This window comes from Suricata suricatta, chromosome 10, assembly GCF_006229205.1.
Source record: "Suricata suricatta isolate VVHF042 chromosome 10, meerkat_22Aug2017_6uvM2_HiC, whole genome shotgun sequence".
Lineage (NCBI taxonomy): Eukaryota > Metazoa > Chordata > Mammalia > Carnivora > Herpestidae > Suricata > Suricata suricatta.
The window spans coordinates 77,089,839-77,106,912 of NC_043709.1; the positions used below are offsets into that span (position 1 = coordinate 77,089,839).

A 17,074-nucleotide genomic window follows, 5' to 3' on the forward strand; every position below is an offset into this window, starting at 1 on the left:
AAAAGTAAGTAAACATTAAAAAAAAATTTTTAAAGGTGTGAGGAACACAAGAATTAGCCAGTCAGATCAAAACCCAGACAAGCAGAACAACATATGGAGTGTGAGTTCTGAAATCTGAAATTCCTGGGTTTGGACCTTTGTACGAGCCGTGTGACCCAATTCAGGAAATCAGTTCACCTTTCTCCTCATCAGCATCTTTCTGGTTAAACACCACTAACAGTGAGTGACCCACAAGGATGTGAGGATGGGCTGAACTCATCTCCAGAACGTGCTTGGCACATAAGATTGTGTTCAGTAAATACTAGTTCTTGGTGGGGCTGTTTTATGAAGGTGCTGCTCATGTATTTCAAGACTTTGTTTACATGTCCCCTCTTCAGTGGCTCCGTTCTTGACACCTGTATTAAAATCTCACCTTCCTCGCCACCCTGACTCCCTCTTCCTCTTCCCTAGTAGATTTCCCCATGTATCGTACCCTCTGTGTGGCATACTCTGTGTTTTATTTGCTTATTGGCTCCATGTGGATTCCACAAGCACAAACATTATTGTCTGTTTTGTCCACTGATGTGTTCTTGATGCCTGTAACAATGGCAGGGCACAGTTGGTGTTTATTAAATATCTGTTGAATGGAAGAATGGAGCCCAGAAGGCTTTCATGTGGCCAGAGCTGCACCCTGCTCAATTAGGGCTGGTATCCGGATGAGGCAAGAGGGACAAATGGCAAGCAGCCTCATGAACTTGAGCAGCCATGGTGGCCTGTGATGGCATCAGCATGGCAAGATGTACAGAATGAGAGACATTTAGAAAATCTTCATACCTTTAAGGTCAAACCTGGCTTGTTGTAAAAGTGGAAAGAGGTTTCAAGTTTTTATTTGTATTACACATTTTGCACTAGAAACTCTGTTTTGGAATGTTCAGAGCTTCTGCACAGTGCCTATGGCAATCAAATCCAGTAATAGGCATGGGCCTCCTTAGCTGAACCACTGTCTCCCACTGGTAAGTGGGATGGTGACTCTCTTTGGCCAAACAGTGAACTCTAAAACCGTAGGGAGCTGGACCAACCAACTTATGGGATTTGAAGTATGGAATTGGAACTCTAATTTGAACTGATTCTCAACATCTCCACATCAGAAACCTCACATGCTTCTCTTGTTTTTCAACACTTGAGACCAAAGCACAGGCATTCAGAAAGGTGAATAGAAGGAAAGTGGAGAGATTTTTTTTTAAAGAAGGTATGTTTAGAAATGAGACGATTTAAGTATTTTCCTTTACAAACTCAACCTGCCTCAGTAGATTGGAATTGTTTGAAAACAGGACATGTGTTTTATTCATAATTGCATCCTTAGTGCCTAGTTTATTGCCAGTCACATAGAGAGAATGAGTAAATAATTGAACAAGTGAGTGGACTATAATAATTTGGAGCTTCTTATAACATTAACATCTAACTGATGTGGGGTTACTTTTTAAAAAATTGTTTAATATTTATTTACTTTTGAGAGAGAATGAGAGACAGAATGTGAACAGGTGAGGGACAGAAAGAGAAGGAGACACAGAATCTGAAGCAGGCTCCAGGCTCCGAGCTGTCAGCACAGAGCCTGACGTGGGGCTTGAGCTCATGAACTGTGAGATCATGACCAGACCTGAAGTTGGACGCTTTACCAAATGAGCCACCCAGGCACCCCATAGGATTTCTTTTCAAAGTCTTGTTTCATCCTTAAAATAGTCTGTTATAATTTGTAGTTTATTATCTTTGGGAAGAAGTGGGTTTTAACTAAAATAAATGTGGCGATAATGTGTACAAATTAAATGTTTGCATTTTTCTGAGGCGGGTTGACAAGCAGGAGGCCGAGCTGCATGTGAGGCTCCACGTTCCCTCCACCAGGCCAAAGGCTTTTAGAAATAGGATAGTGATATGCCACTCAGATAACATGAGCAATTCTTATGTCTATTTAGAAAGCTGAGCCAGAGTCAGCAAGAAAATCATATCAATAAAGTTTGTCTGTGATGAGCTCCAAGCTGCAAGGCTCAGGAGTTGCTTATGGATAAGAACTTTGACCAGAGTGGGAACATAGCAGAGAGCACATCCCTCGAGACAGACACCAGTGCTCCTTGGTGACCAGCATCCCTCCCACAACCTCCTAGGGAGGTCTTGGCAACGGTCTGTCACAAAGCCATGATGTGACCTGCTGCAGCATAGTCTAAATTTAGACACATGATAGCAATATGGTTATATAATGTCAATGACGTAAGGAAGCGAGATTCAGAGGGTCTATTCAGGACCCAAGATCGTACATAAAGGACTTCTCATGATGTCTGAGCTGCTGAAATCCAGGGCAGTCTGAGCCCAAACACCATACCTGTGATTCTCACACTAATGCTGAAGAACTAGCAAGGGGCTGGTACAGCCCAGCCAAGAACCAGCATGTCAGTGTCAGACAGGGGTGTTTGCTTTTGTTTCTCCATCACAGGACATGCTTTATGTGAAAGTTAGGTATATGGGGTAGAATACCCAGGGGGCCTCTCTTGTACCCCCAAAGTAACACTGCCTCTCCCACACTGTTTTCCAGCATGGGCTACTGCATCCTTTTTGTGCATGGACTGAGCAAGCTGTGCACTTGGCTGAATCGATGCGGGACCACCACCCTGACTGTGTCCACTGTGTTGCTGTTGTTGCTTTTCTCTTGGAAAACGGTGAAACAGAATGAAATCTGGCTGTCAAGAGAGTCCCTATTCAGGTATGATTAGGTGGATAAAAGCAAATCTCTTCCCATGTATTTTTTTTTCTTAGATATTTGTTTCCAAACACATAAGGTAACATGGGTCTGGCAATAATCATTAACCCACAGGTTTTTTTTAGTAAAGTTTTAAGGGGAAGATGTAATTTTATTTTGGGTTTTAGCTTGATTTTTTTTTTAAGTGGTATTGTGTAAAGTTTAATGTGAGCTCATTCTAAGTGAATTTATGAGAATAAGGCTCATGGGAAGGTTTTTGGGTCTGTGAGACCATCGTAATGATGAGCAGGGCTGTAAAATCAGCTATAAACAAAATGAAATGATAAGCCTCACTTCATTATGCAGACAAGAAAATGAGAAAGGTGAGCACACAGCAGGAAGGAAGAGAAATGCAATACATTTTCTTTAGAATATTCCAGGATATTAAGTTGTGATCTGTGATTGAGTTGGTTTATTCTGAACATTAATTGCAAACAAAGAAATGGAAGGCTTTTTCCATCTCCCGGTAGGTTTTTATGTAGTGTAGAAGCTGTTTTGAGTATAATGATGTCAACTTAAAGCCCCAAACATGTCATGAAGTATAAACTATTCCCTGGGACTCCTGCTCCTCACTCTGCTTTCTGGAGCTTGGGCTGTCTCACTACTGCCACAGCCCCGGTGACCTTCCCCTGGGCGCCCTGGCACTGCCACACCTGGCGTTCCCATTTCCTAGGGATCCCCTCCCATCTGTTCCCCTCTTCTAGCTTCTGTCCTCACTTATGACCCACTTGCCCAATTAGGTCATTGTTCTCTGCTTGGTTCCCTACTTGGCTCCTTGCTCAGCTGATACCCAACACGTCTACTTTGGGAGCAAAAAACTGAAACAGTTGGGATGGCTTGAAAAAAAAAAAAAGGAACATATTGGAAGAGTGTAGGGAAGTGCATGGCACTGAGGGGCCAGGAAGAAGCTGGCATGTGGCAGACGTGAAGGGTGTCTGAATGGTATCCTGAGAGCACCCAACACCCGCCCAGAAACAAATGGGGTGACTTATACCAGGTTGTGTTTCATCTTCACATCAAGTCCTGGGAAAATTAAGTCCTCTAGCTGAGCTTGAGCTTTAGGTCATATGCCTGCCCTTTGCCTCCACCAAGCACTGAAATGAAGGATTGGCCAAGGGAGCCCCTCTGACTTCGGTGAGGGAGTCTGGGCAGGCCCTGCCCCTGTGGGGTTCCACTGAGACTTCACAAAGCGAGGCAAGAGTGAACTCCCCACAGGAAATCCAACTACAGGACGAGGGGCACAGACTCTGGGCTGCCACGAATGAATGAATGTACGAGTGAATGAACAAACAGATGAATAAGACAAGTGTTCACTGCCCTTTTTTACTATTTTAAAACAATATATTGATTTTGTTACCTGGCAATTTGACTTTTTAACTTTTTTTGATAGAAAAATATTAGTTTGGCATGCAAGTCTTATTAGTTTATTTATTATTATTATTATTACTATTATTATCATATCACCATCATTGTCAATGTCATCATTGCAGTGGATACTGTAGAGACCTGTTGACTGTATGTTTCTTTGTGTGGATTTTTTTAATTAATATTTTTTCACTTTGAGGATCCAGATTCTGTTTTACTCTCTGTCATATCTCTATACCTTCAGAGCAGTCCTCATAGACCACAAAAGACTTGTCCCCTCTTTCTACCCATCCTGAGGTCATTCTGCAAACTCAGGGGCATGGACATTCAGTAATATGACTTCCTCTTAGTCTCTGTTGGCTTAATTTTTTTTCTTTTGCTTTCAACAGTCGGTGCTCTGATGGGAAACTTTAAAATGGTTCTGCCAGGGCTCCTGGGTGGCTTAGTTGGTAAAGCATCCAACTTTGGATCAGGTCATGATCTCACTGTTTGTGAGTTCAAGTCCTGCATTGGGCTCTGTGCTGACAGCTCAGAGCCTGGAGCCTGCTTCAGATTCCTTCTCTCTCTGTCCCTCCCCCACTTGTGCTCTGCTTCTCTCTGTCTCTCAAAAATAAATAGGTATAAAAAAAATTTTTTTAATGGTTCTGCCCTGTGCTAAACCCTTTGCTTGAATAAAGGTACTAGCAGAGATTGTGTCTTCTAATTAAGTTTACTGCTTAATCAGATCAAATTTGAGGGTGGATTTTGGCAGGCAGCAGTTTATTTCAAGGATAACAAGTTCATGTTCCAACACTGTATGGCTGATGCCAGAGATTTAAAAACAGAAAAACAAAAAGCTCATTGACCTTGCATCCAGAGGCTTCATTGTTTTGGGTTGTTTTTTTTTTTTTTTGGTTTTTTTTTTGTTGTTTTGTTTTGCAGATGGAAGTATGTAGTAAGTGACAGTGGATTACTAAAACACAACCATTCCACATATGTGCTTGAAGAGGTTTTGTGCCCTTAAGAGGCCTTTGGTGATCAAATGGAATTTTGTATAACATGCAAATCAAAGCTTTTGATAGTTCTTTGAAAACTTTGCTTATTATAATTTATGTATGTCCCAAGAAAAGTTTTAAGAATCTGAGACCTTAAGAATAGTCTTTACTCCTCTAAGACCAGATATTTGTATGTGTTCATCCGTGCTGAGTTGTGCCAGAATCAGCTGAGTGAACATTTATCAAGGATCTTTGCAGGAAGATAGGGTTACTGGGTGCCTGTGGGGGCTGGAGCTAGACTTCCTGAGTCCTCTCCATGTACCGTCATATAATAGCTGTGTGATCTTGGGCAAGTTGCTTAACGACTCCATGCCTTAGTTTTCTGTATTTTAAAACTTAGAGTAATCGCAGTAGTGTTTATCTTGTGGATGTAGTGTAAGAATAAATGAGTATATAAAAGATCCAGAAGGCAGTATGGTAAGCACTGTGTCAGGTTTTCACATTATGGCTGTGGACTCTGTTCTAGGGTACGAAAGAGAGGGGTGGTGAGAGAGGGGAAGAGGGGAGAGGAAGACGAGCTGGAAGTCTGCACGGCATCAGACACATAAACACATGTTAACGTAGTGTCGCCAGTGGTAGACGGAGGTGGAGTAGGACCATGCATAAGTGCTAAGAACAGCCCAGGCCCTGCAAGAACTGTTCTCTTGTAGACCTGAGCCAAGTCTATAAGGATGACAACAACCCAAATCAGCCATAATGATCACAACCAAAAACTGGCCGAATTGAGTAAGAAAAATGTGTGATCGCTCCAGGTAAGGCGATGCACCCGTGTCAGAGGCCCTTCTTCCAGTTACTCTGTTCTACACAGTGAGCACATTGACCGTTCCTCAGACATATGGGCTCATTAAGGCCTCTCTTACTACATGGGGCCGTTTTGCCTGGCAACACTGTGAACAGTCTTAGAGAGTGTCTTAGGACAGACCTTTGTGTAGGAGAAAATCCAAATTTCAGTTAAGTCCCAGCCTTTTAGACTGAGGCCTCCTCTTTCAAAAAAGATCCTACCGTATGATGTATTTTTAGGAGGTACAAAGGCAAGCCCCCCCCTCACGATTTTGTAGTTCCACTGGCAAGCATCTTACACACAAAAGAATAAGAAGCCTAAACTTGTGTCTTGTCAGAGGCTTGAAGAGAGTAATTGGTCCAAGCTGAGATAGCTGTGAAGAGAAGCCAGGATTTGAACCCAAATTTGATATAAAAGAATATGTAAGCTTTGCTACATATTGCCATTTTTTATTTTATGTTTTCTAACTTAAGCCCAGTATTAAAAAAAAAAAAGAGGGGGGGAGGATTGGTTTGTAATCATAGCTGCAAGGCATATTTTCTTTAATTCTTTGTGCCAAGAAATTATTCTGATATCCTGACCTGGCAAGAGGGTGACTGCATAGCTCCAGCGGGGCCCACAATTTTACATCGTTGGGAATCAAAAATACTGTAGTAACACAATTTGGTCAAATCCCCCAAGTCTTTGAAATACCTGAAAAGGCAGAGGCTGCATTCTTCTTTTATTTGCAGGTAGTTAAGGGTCTCTCTGATTCCCATACATGAAGTATTTAAGTGACCCATGGACCATCAATTAAGAATTTGTGGCCTAAATTATTCTCCATCTCTGTAGGAAACACATTTCTGTTTCTTCCTTTCTGATTGCTAAGCCAGAGAGATAGCAGACTTCCCAGGCCAGAGAATATACACTGAGGACTGGCAGATTCTTTTGTAAGGGAGCGGCCGGTAAATATTTTGGTCTTTGTGGTTCATACAGTCTCTTTTGCAACTACCCAACCCTGCTGTTGTCTCGGGAAAGATGCCAAAAATAATAGGCAAACACAGTGGCGCGCCTGTGTCCCCCAAGGCCAAGTTTGCTTACCATTAAGATAAACATCATGGTCGTGAAATTATAATGCTACCATAGCCTGTGGTACCTTTCTAGCTTAGCATCAAGTGTTGATCAGCTTCAGGAATGGTTCTGACCATGTATTGGCCTTGGTTGAAATCTCTTCTCAACTGCTTTCTAGGTCTGTAATGTTAGAAAAAAAGTCTGAATCTCTCTGAACTTCAATATCCTCACCTGTAGAATGGGAGGTACAGTAATTCCATCCATCCAATAAGTGACTGAAGGGATACAAGGAGGCAGTCCAAGGAAATGGGTGCGCAGCCCAGAACTTGATTCAAGTTGAGCATTCCACCCTGAGTGTGGTATTGTGCAGCCTGAAGTCAAGCAGGGTCAAAATGGAAGAGAACCACAAATCCTTCTTACTTTCCTTTCCTGTTAACCTCGGGCTGAATGCTGCTCATTAATTTTTTTAATGTTTGTTTTCTAATCAGAAATTTGGGGATGGTGCTTATGACCTATTGTTTGTTCAGTGATACCAATAAAACAAATTGATCTTCTGTACACTTGGAGATACACCTGAAAACAGTGGCTTTTCTTGTTGTTTCTGTTATTTTTCCTTTTTTTAAAAAGATTTTATATTTAAGCAATCTTTATACCCAACATGGGGCTCAAATCCACAACACAGAGATCAAGAGTTGCATGCTCTACCTACGGAGCCAGCCCTGCTCCCCTGTTTCTGTTATTTTTCAAGTGTTGTACAAATAAGGGGCATGAGGAAGAACTGTGAGGTACATGAGTTAAGGTCCTGAGTCGAACAGGAGGTTTTTCTTTGTAATCAACATTGGGATTATTAACTGGGATTGGGATCCAGCTGTATAATTAATGAATACTACGTGTCTCTGTAGAATAAATACATGTAACCTGCTTGGTTCTGCTGAAACAGCTGGGGGCTATGAAATGTAGCATCAGCGAGCAAATAAAGAACACCGGTCCTGGAAGCAAGAGCAGCCTGGCCAGTTACAGCAACGTGGAAAGTTTTGCCTTTGGCCAGTTGTTTATTTCCCCTTTTCCACAAACTAGTCATTGTAAAATGAGAGACTGGAAAAACGTAGCAGAAAAATATCACAGAGAGAACATAAAGGTCAAAAACAACAATGGAAAAAGCAGTGTGTTCTTAGGATTCAAGTTACTCCACCCACATCGGCTTGCCTGTTATGAATATTATTACTTCCTCTGGCCATTGCTAAACAATGCCCTGATCTGAGCAGGGACCAGGTTTCCACAGGCCTCATTGTCCGTTCCTTGGGTGAAACATAAATGAGAGTCACCGTGCTAATCACTCAGATGGCAGGGTCAGTTTCATATGCCAGTTATATCCACACTGAAATCAAAGTTACCTTTAAAATCTGCCTATTACCTTGCACTACTTATTTCTGGATAGAAAAATCAGAAGTTTTCCTGGTTAGAAATTGGAATTTTTTAAGCCATTATTATCACTCTGATCCACATGTCCCCCCTGTGACTAAATTCACTTTGGGTAATTTCCATTTTAAATATTACATTAGAATTCTAGCTCTAGGTGGCAGCTGTCAGACCTCACCATAGGGCAATTGAAGGGTACTGATGGTTTTACTGGAGAACTCAAATGTCAGCATTTGTGTGTCTTCTGTCTTGGGTGAGTCTGTCCCCTCTGAGAAAATTCCTCCAGGCTCCTCCAGAGAAATCAAATCCTGTCTATTCAGAGAGCTTTTTAAGGGGGAGAAACTGAGATCCCAACGTTCAGAATACTGATTCTCCCATAATCTGCCTTTAAGATAACAGCTCCCCACCTTCCCTCAGCTGTACCTGCTGGTCCTGAGTGCAGGATCTCTCTAATTCTGTTTTTCCAGAGAGTAAAACTCCTGCCTTTTGCTGGGATGGGGAAAGAATAATGAAAAAGTCACTTAGTTATAAAGGGTAGGGATGAGGATCTGAGAATTAACTGCTCCTGACACAGATTTAGCCTCTGTTCAGGCACCCCCCACCCACCAAAAAATCCCGGCTACCTGCCATACACTGGAAGTCACCGAAGCAGCCTGGGTAAGTTTGGAGTCTGCTGCTTCAGATGATGTTGCCCTTGGATTGGTCTCTAGCCTCTTGCACTCTCTGTAAGTTCTGTCCTCTGGAGAGTTCCTCAGATGTCCAGCCAGTGGATTTTAAGGGGAACTATCTGCTGGTCCTAGGGAGCCTGTTATTTCTCTGAACGTTCAACAAAGATTACAGTGCCCTTACATATTTCCCCAACAGGATTTTTACACTTTGTATGAAATCCTTCTGTTAGTCTTAGCTTTTAAATTTGAAACTAGGGTCACCTGGATGGCTCAGTCAGTTGAGTGTCCAACTCTTGATTTTGGCTCAGGTCATGTTCTCATGGTTTATGAGCCTGTGATCTTGTGATTCTCTCTCTCTCTCTCTCTCTCTCTCTTTCTTTCTCTCTCTCCCTCTCTCTCTGCCCCTCCCACTCAAAAATAAATCTATAAACATTTTAAAAAATAAGCTAAAAACTGAATAAAAGTATGTTATCTGGGAGAGACATTAGTGTGTTAAAGTTGCCAGAAACTAGGTGCTTACGCTTTCTCCTTGCTCTCTCTCATCACCTGTCTCCTTCCCACATTTAATCTTGCAAGTTCCAGGATTTTTCTTTCCAAGTGGCCCTCCAACCCATCTTCTTTCATCATTCCCCTGCCACCACCTCCCTGCACATGAGGGAACGAGGGACTCCAGAACCAAACTAGAATCTTCTAGAAGCCCATCTCCGCCACTTATCAGCTGTGTCATCTTGCAGAAGTTAAATGTATGGGCTAGTTACAAATGAGAAATGGATCCCCTCCTGCCCCCACTTGCCCCTAGAATCATCTCCAAACCTTCAGTGCTGCCCCGTAGGAGTTGCCCCCGTATTTGGTTATGGCAGTGCAAGTAGACTAACACAATAACCATTTAAGCAAGGTTTTTACCTTTTTGAGCAAAACCTCATTTCCTTACCTGCAACTTGTAAAGTAATGATCCCTGTGTTTATTTATTTATTTATTTATTTAGCCCAGGCTTGGTACATAGGAACTTTTAATTTCCAATAAAACTTAATAGGGAGGGTGGCCTTGTATATATTTTTGTAGACGCTCTCCATTTTTCTTAAAGGAAGGTTGTAAGTGAACAAAAGAAACAAGGAAGGAAAAAAACTGAATTAACCTGAGCATGCAGTTTTGTTCTCCAGACAATTATTCCATCCCACCCCCTTTGCTTCATATGCAGTCAGCATGTTTGTTTAGTTGTGCACAACATACTGCCTTCATTATTCTCCAGAGAAGCATGTTTAATAAGTCGCATAATTCACAAATTATGGAAAACTTGGCTTAGATGGATGCAACGGACATCTCAAATGAAGGCTCATGAAACTGAGTAAAACATGAAAGAAACTGACAGTATCCCTAAATAGTATTATTTGTTCTTTTTTTTCTTTTTTTTTTTGATGTATTAATTGTAGGTCTGGAGTTCAAACTCTGCCCCACAATGCCAAGGTTCACTACAACTACGCCAATTTCCTGAAGGACCAAGGTCGGAATCGGGAAGCAATCTACCACTACAGAACGGCCCTCAGGTAAGCGTCTTACTACTGTCCGCCTGCTGTGCTTCTCAGGGTCATTCACTCGCCTTCCCAGGGTGTGGGGGGGGACAGTGAATATCTCCTTGGAGATGATGTGGATCCTGGATTCCCCGTCGTCTTCTCAGTGCTCAGGTCTGTTGTGAATGTGGTAACTCTGCCTTGCTACTAATTCTTGGTGTTTTCCTGTAAAAGTTTCCATTGCTACATGATCCTCAGTGACACTTGGTCAAATACGCACATGCAGGTGAACAAGAATTGGTTGTCAAAAATACACTGGTAAATTCTCAGAACATGTATTCCAAAGAATTCTTCCCATTTTAGGTTTCCAATTGTCAGGAAGGATTTATATGAAGGCATTTGAGTATAGAAATGAAATGCCCTGATAGTTGTATTCAGTAGAAAGAAAACTAGAAGACACTTGATTATCATGTTGGGAGTATGTTAACAAGGGGCCTGTGTGTGTGTGTGTGTGTGTGTGTACACAAATATATAGGTATGCATGCATATATGTATGGAGAGCCCTGACACTTACCGTGTACTCATCTCCTTATATTCATTTGGAAAAGACTATCCTAAACATAGCTTTAGATGTCACTTTAAGAGAAACTACAGATGTAAGCCTACATTACCAGCAGCAGTCTATATTGCTTTTGAGTACTCAAAATTGCAATCCTGGCTTTCAAGCTGGTCTTATCTAAAAGATCCTACATGATAAATGTCTTTAACCTGGAACATGTGTAGACATGAAAACTATACATAGCCTCAAAATCTCCAAATGGGCAAAACAAAGACAGGTGAGTACTGTGAGGCTCACAGAAGCTTTTTAAAGAGGTTTCCGTATCTCTGCAGATTGGCCCCCATTTGGTTGAATTTTATGATAGTGTCACACTTTGGGATATGCTTAAAGTGTGCGTACCAAACAAATATATATTTCTCCAAATCATGTACTAGGATTGTCGCAAAGCTTAGTTTGAAATCATCATTCTGAAAGTAACTGGCCTGATTTTTTAAATTATCCTTTTGAACAGTGTTCTCACATAAGTATATATTCATCAATCGAAATCTCTTAGACTTCAGGATCTCTTATTTAGCATTCAAGATGGCAAAATTTTTAAACTGCACACATCAAGTTCACTATCAAATGTCACTTTTCCAAAGATCCAAGAAATGCAAGCCCCAGAGGAAAATTGTAACAAAATTTTTTATTTAGGAAAATAAGTTTTTATTAAGGAATAAAAGACCATTATTAAGATTTAATACAGATTTATATTCTTTCACTGGAAACCAGTTTACCCAAATGTTTACAATACTTCCCTCTGGTTGGTGAGTTACAGATTTTTTTTTTCCTGTATGCTTTATTTTGTGCTCCAGATGTTCCTCAATGAACATGTATTATTTTTGCAATGAGGAGATGTCTTTTTTAAAGAGGCATATTCCTTCAAGGGTACAAAAAAAGTATGTTTTGGCTTAATGATTAATTGATTTTCAGGATTTTAGGTGGCATTCTTGAAGAGAAGGAAAGAGCAGTAACTTTGCCTGAAAAGTATTGGTTCAAAGGAAGTATTATCAGTATCTTTTAAAATGTATTGCAGCAGATGATTCTCTGTCAAGTTCAAACAGAAAAATAAGGCAGACCCTAAGGCACAGGTTGGGGCAAAAGTATAAATTATGTAAAATTCTCTAGCAGCTGATTTTACAGAATTATAGTAGCTGGTCAGGTACTACTGCTTTTTTCCCATGAAACAATAAAAATAAATGTTTGCTTCAGCAACTGTGCTTCTGGAAGAATCATGTCCCTTGAGAAGTGGGGGGAAACAATTAAAGCTATAAATACACTGCATAGTAATTGGTGAAATAGTTCATCCTCTTAGAACAGGCTCAAAATACTTCTGATTTAAAGCATCATTTCTGTGTGGAAACCTCTGTGGTGAATTTTCAATGGATGTGAGTTTGGATATTTGTTGTTGTTGTTTGTTTGTTTGTTTTTTAATTTTTTAATGTTTTTTATTTATTTTTGAGAGACAAAGAGAGACAGCGCAAGCAGGGGAGGGTCAGAGAGAAAGGGAGACACAGAATTCGAAGCCGGCTCCAGGCTCTGAGCTGTTAGCACAAAGCCTAATGCAGGGCTCAAACCTATGAACCGTGAGATCATGACCTGAGCTCAACTTGGACGCTTAACCAACTGAGCCACCCAGGGGCCCCTGTTTGTTTGTTTTTAAATAAATTCTTACTCTTTGTGTTAGAGAGAAAAGGAAAATACTGGGACAATTCATCATTTTCATGATTATTTATCCAAGGTGACTGGAAGACTGCCCTTATTTTATTTTATTATTTTAAAATCTTTTTTAATGTTTATTTTTGAGAAAGAGAGAGAGTCAGAGTGTGAGCAGAAGAGGCAGAGAGAGAGGAAGACACAGAATCTGACACAGGCTCCAGGTTCTGAGCTGTCAGCTCAGAGCCTGATGTGGGGCTCAAACCCACAAACTTTGAGATCATGACCTGAGCCAAAGTCAGACGCATAACTGAGCCACCCAGGCACCCCCTGCCCTTATTTTAATGTTGCTCTCTTTGTGGAAGTTGCTGAGACAGAGCTCCCCCACCCCTACTCCTTCCTCCGTATTTCAGCCTCAGTGTATGTGATGGTTTCCGTATTTGCACACAGCAAGAAAGAGAACGATTAGGAAAATGCAGGGCTAACGGCATATTATCTCAAATCAGTCCCAACAATTTTCCATTTTTGTTGTAATGATTGTGTGGATCCCAAAGGCAGTGATGAAATTAGTCATTAGGGTTGTATCTATACCAATATCATTTTGGCTGTCTTACAATTCTAGAAATAACACTACATTAAATTGGTAATTATACATGCCATGCATATTCTCCTTCTTTTAAATCTTATTCTATTTTTTAGACAACATGGAAGCACCACTGTCTTCTCCTCCCTTTTGGTGTACCTCATTTATTATACTTCTGTAGTGCAAGGGAAATCTCCCCTGGAAAATGCTGCAGCTGGGCTTATCGATTCAGATTAAGACCCAGATCAGCAAAGGAAAATGGCAGAACTCTTTTCTCAAATCCTCAGTGAGCCCAAGTGTTAGCTTTGCTTTACTGTGGGGGAAGCTCTCGTGTTTATACTGATCCAGGTTCTGTAAAGTTTGGGATTCTATATGGTGGAGAGTCAGAACACCGCTGTTGGTCTGTCCTGTGCCTCTAGAGCTTTCTGACCATTGTTAAAAAAATTTTTTTTTAATGTTTCATTTATTTTTGAGACAGAGAGAGAGACAGAGCATGAGAGGGGGAGGGGCAGAGAGACAAGGAGTCACAGAATGCATCTCTGAGTTGTCAGCATGGAGCCCGACGTGGGGCTCGAACCCACGAACGTGAGATCATGACCTGAGCCGAAGTCGAATGTTTAACCAAATGAGCCACCCAGGCGCCCCTCTGACCGTTGTTTAAAACCTGGAGAAAGTCTCTAGCGCTCCACCTCACGTGAGGGCCATAGAAAGTTCAGAGATCACTCAATTTCTCAGTTCTTGCTGCACAAAAACTCCCATGAAATGACTCATACAGGAAGCCCACAAGGAAAGATGCCAGCCCTGCCTGGATAAAGTGCAGAAGTTACTGCATGTACACTTGGCCAGTGGCTTGTTGATTTGCTTCAAAAGTCAGTTAAAAGTGAAGAATCATAAATTATGTGCACTCTTGAATGATTTATTGTACCTTCAAATTCCACATGTATATGCATTCACCAATCTTCAAATATCAAACCAAACTTTTTCCTTTGGGTAAAGTCTACTGATTATAATCTGCAAAAATCACATCCATAAATCATTTCTCTAATGATCAGGTTTTGATACTTTAAAGGGGAATAAAATTGTAATGACTGAGATTTTTCTGATTTTCCTCCTGTTGCCTTTTACAGTTACTCTTACATCTTTTTCCACAGCAATTTCTTGAGCAGCTTCTCTTTTTTGAGTGTTTCCAGAGTATTTTCTTAGTTTCTATAGAAATAACAACTCTCGGGGCACCTGGGTGGCTCAGTCGGCTGAGCATCCGGCTTCGGCTCAGATCATGATCTTGCGGTTCATGGGTTCGAGTTTCGCGTCGGGCCCTGTGCTGACAGCTAGCTCAGAGCCTGGAGCCTGCTTCAAATTCTGTGTCTCCCTCTCTCTCTGACCCTCCCCTGCTCACGCTGTCTCTCTCTGTCTCTCAAAAATAAATAAAAAGCATTAAAAATTAAAAAAAAGAAATAACAACTCATTTCCAAGTTTATATTTTGTTAATTTGCAAAATATTTCATTACATTGTGCAGTTGCAATAAAAACTAAAACTGCAGTAAATCTGTTAATAAACACAACTGACTTTTAGTCATACAACTCAACTCACAGGATGCAAAAGGCCCAGGCTTATAGAGAAAGTTTAGTTAGTTGTGGATATTTACAGAGAACATCTGGAAATCTCATGACATAGTGAAGTGACTGTTAAAAGATTTTTCACTACAGGTGGTAGAGTCATGGAAATTGTTTTTCATTTTATATTTAAATTCCCTGCTTGATTCAGTTACTGGTTGGTTATGGTGGGCTGGCCATCCAAAGTCCCCACCTGGGAATGAAGAGAGTTCACCTTTGTCCAGGTGAGTCAGGAAGGTCTCTCCACTCTCAGCAGCAATTTGTCCCATGTTCCACAGAACAACTGTTCACATAGATGCCCTCTTCCTCCCGGCCCACTCCAATAAGCAGCCCCCACACCCAGAGTTACTAACACATCCCCGGTGATCGGATATTACCCCGTGTAGGATTCCCTCCTGATACAGGGCTGTGATCTTCAGTCACCCGGACAGCTGAATCCTTCTCACAGTATGCTTTCAACATGAAGTACATGGTAAGTCATCGCAGACTTCCGCCTTCCTATACTCCTATCAAGCAGAAGATGCATGACCCTTTCCTGAGGGTACTCAGATCTGCTTGGGCAGCCAGGGGGCCCTTTGAGCAGCCTTTTCCACTCCCACTATATCCATTGTTGATGTTCTAAACAGAAACTGAAGGGAAAGACAACTATTCAAAGGAGGTAGAAGTCCTTGACCAACCTGTTTTCTATTGGCATAATTAAAGGGGAAGAAATGTACTTTTAATGCTACTGTACCGAAGAAATCTCTTCCAGCTCTAATTAGCTAACACGTGGGAAAGCATAGAACTGAAATCTTTCTGATTGAATTTTTTAATGTTTATTTATTTATTTTGAGAGAGACAGGACAGAGAGAGACAGAGGGCAAGAGCGAGTGTAGGGGAGGGACAGAGAGACAGGGAGAGAGAGAATCCCAAATCCCTATCCGGGGCTCAAACTCAAAAACTGTGAGATCAAAACCTGAGCTGAAATCAAAAGTCAGATAGATGCTTTATCGACTGAGCCACTTGGATATCCTTGATTGGAATTTTTTAATGCAAAACATAGAGACTCGTCATGATAATAGTAGCCACTGATAGCATTCTTTACACTCTCTCCTGCGTGGATAACCAGAACTCTGTGAGGAGATTCCATTAGACTGCATGAGCGCATGTGGAAAACAGGAAGTAATAAAAGAATCCAGGAAACAGCATTATCATTAGAGTCTGAAGAAATGTAACTATGTGTGGACTGTTCACTGATGTCCTTAGTTTATCAGTAAGATTGCTTTTTATGATTCCTTTGAAAAATGCTGTCTATAAAGCTGGTAGAGTGTGAACATTTTTTAAAATCAGGATTTAATGGTTATTTTAAAAGTCTTTCATTACACAGTCTATTTTAAGTGGACATTTAAAATAACTCTTGTGAGTGAAAGTGACCTTGGATACCAGCTGCCATGTATTTCGGGAAAGAACTAAAATTCCAGGACCATTTGTTACCCAGGTTTAACAAGTGGAGATAGGCTCTTCTGCCCATGTGGCATTTTCATTTATAAAGGTCTAAATACACTTTCCAGTATCACAAGTAGACAGTTGAAATTACTTTTACTTGATGAAATTATAACCTTACTATATATTTTGTGGTAATTAAGAATAGTTTTATTCCTTAAATCCAAGAAGTTAAACCCTATTTCATTTAGAAAACTAGAATTTACTCATCTTATGGCCATACTTACGGACTAAATCTCAAAATGAAAGTTCTGTAATTTCTATTCAAGAACATTTCTGGGGGCGCCTGGGTGGCTCAGTCAATTGAGCATCTGACTTGAGCTTAGGTCATGATCTCACGGTTCATGAGTTCCGGCCCCTTGAGCTCTGTGCTGACAGCATGGAGCCTGCTTGAGATTCTTCCTCTCTCCCTCTCTCTGCCCCTCTGCCCTCACACTCTCAAAAATAAATAAACATTGGAAAAAAAGAAGAACATTTCACTATGTTTTTTGTTTTGTTTTGTTTTTTTCTGCCTTATACGACTTTCACTTTACAAATTTGCTGTGTTCC

General features: G+C 41.0%; 1 protein-coding gene across 1 annotated transcript in view; it reads left to right on the plus strand.

Annotated features, from left to right (window-relative positions):
* TMTC1 (transmembrane O-mannosyltransferase targeting cadherins 1) overlaps window positions 1-17,074 on the plus strand; it is a gene marked incomplete at its 5' end in the record, with an annotated part of 270,826 nt that overhangs the window by 187,390 nt on the left and 66,362 nt on the right. Inside the window, 2 exon segments of the mRNA XM_029955518.1 lie at window positions 2,564-2,731; window positions 10,515-10,628. Coding sequence (XP_029811378.1) covers window positions 2,564-2,731; window positions 10,515-10,628 — 282 coding nt within the window.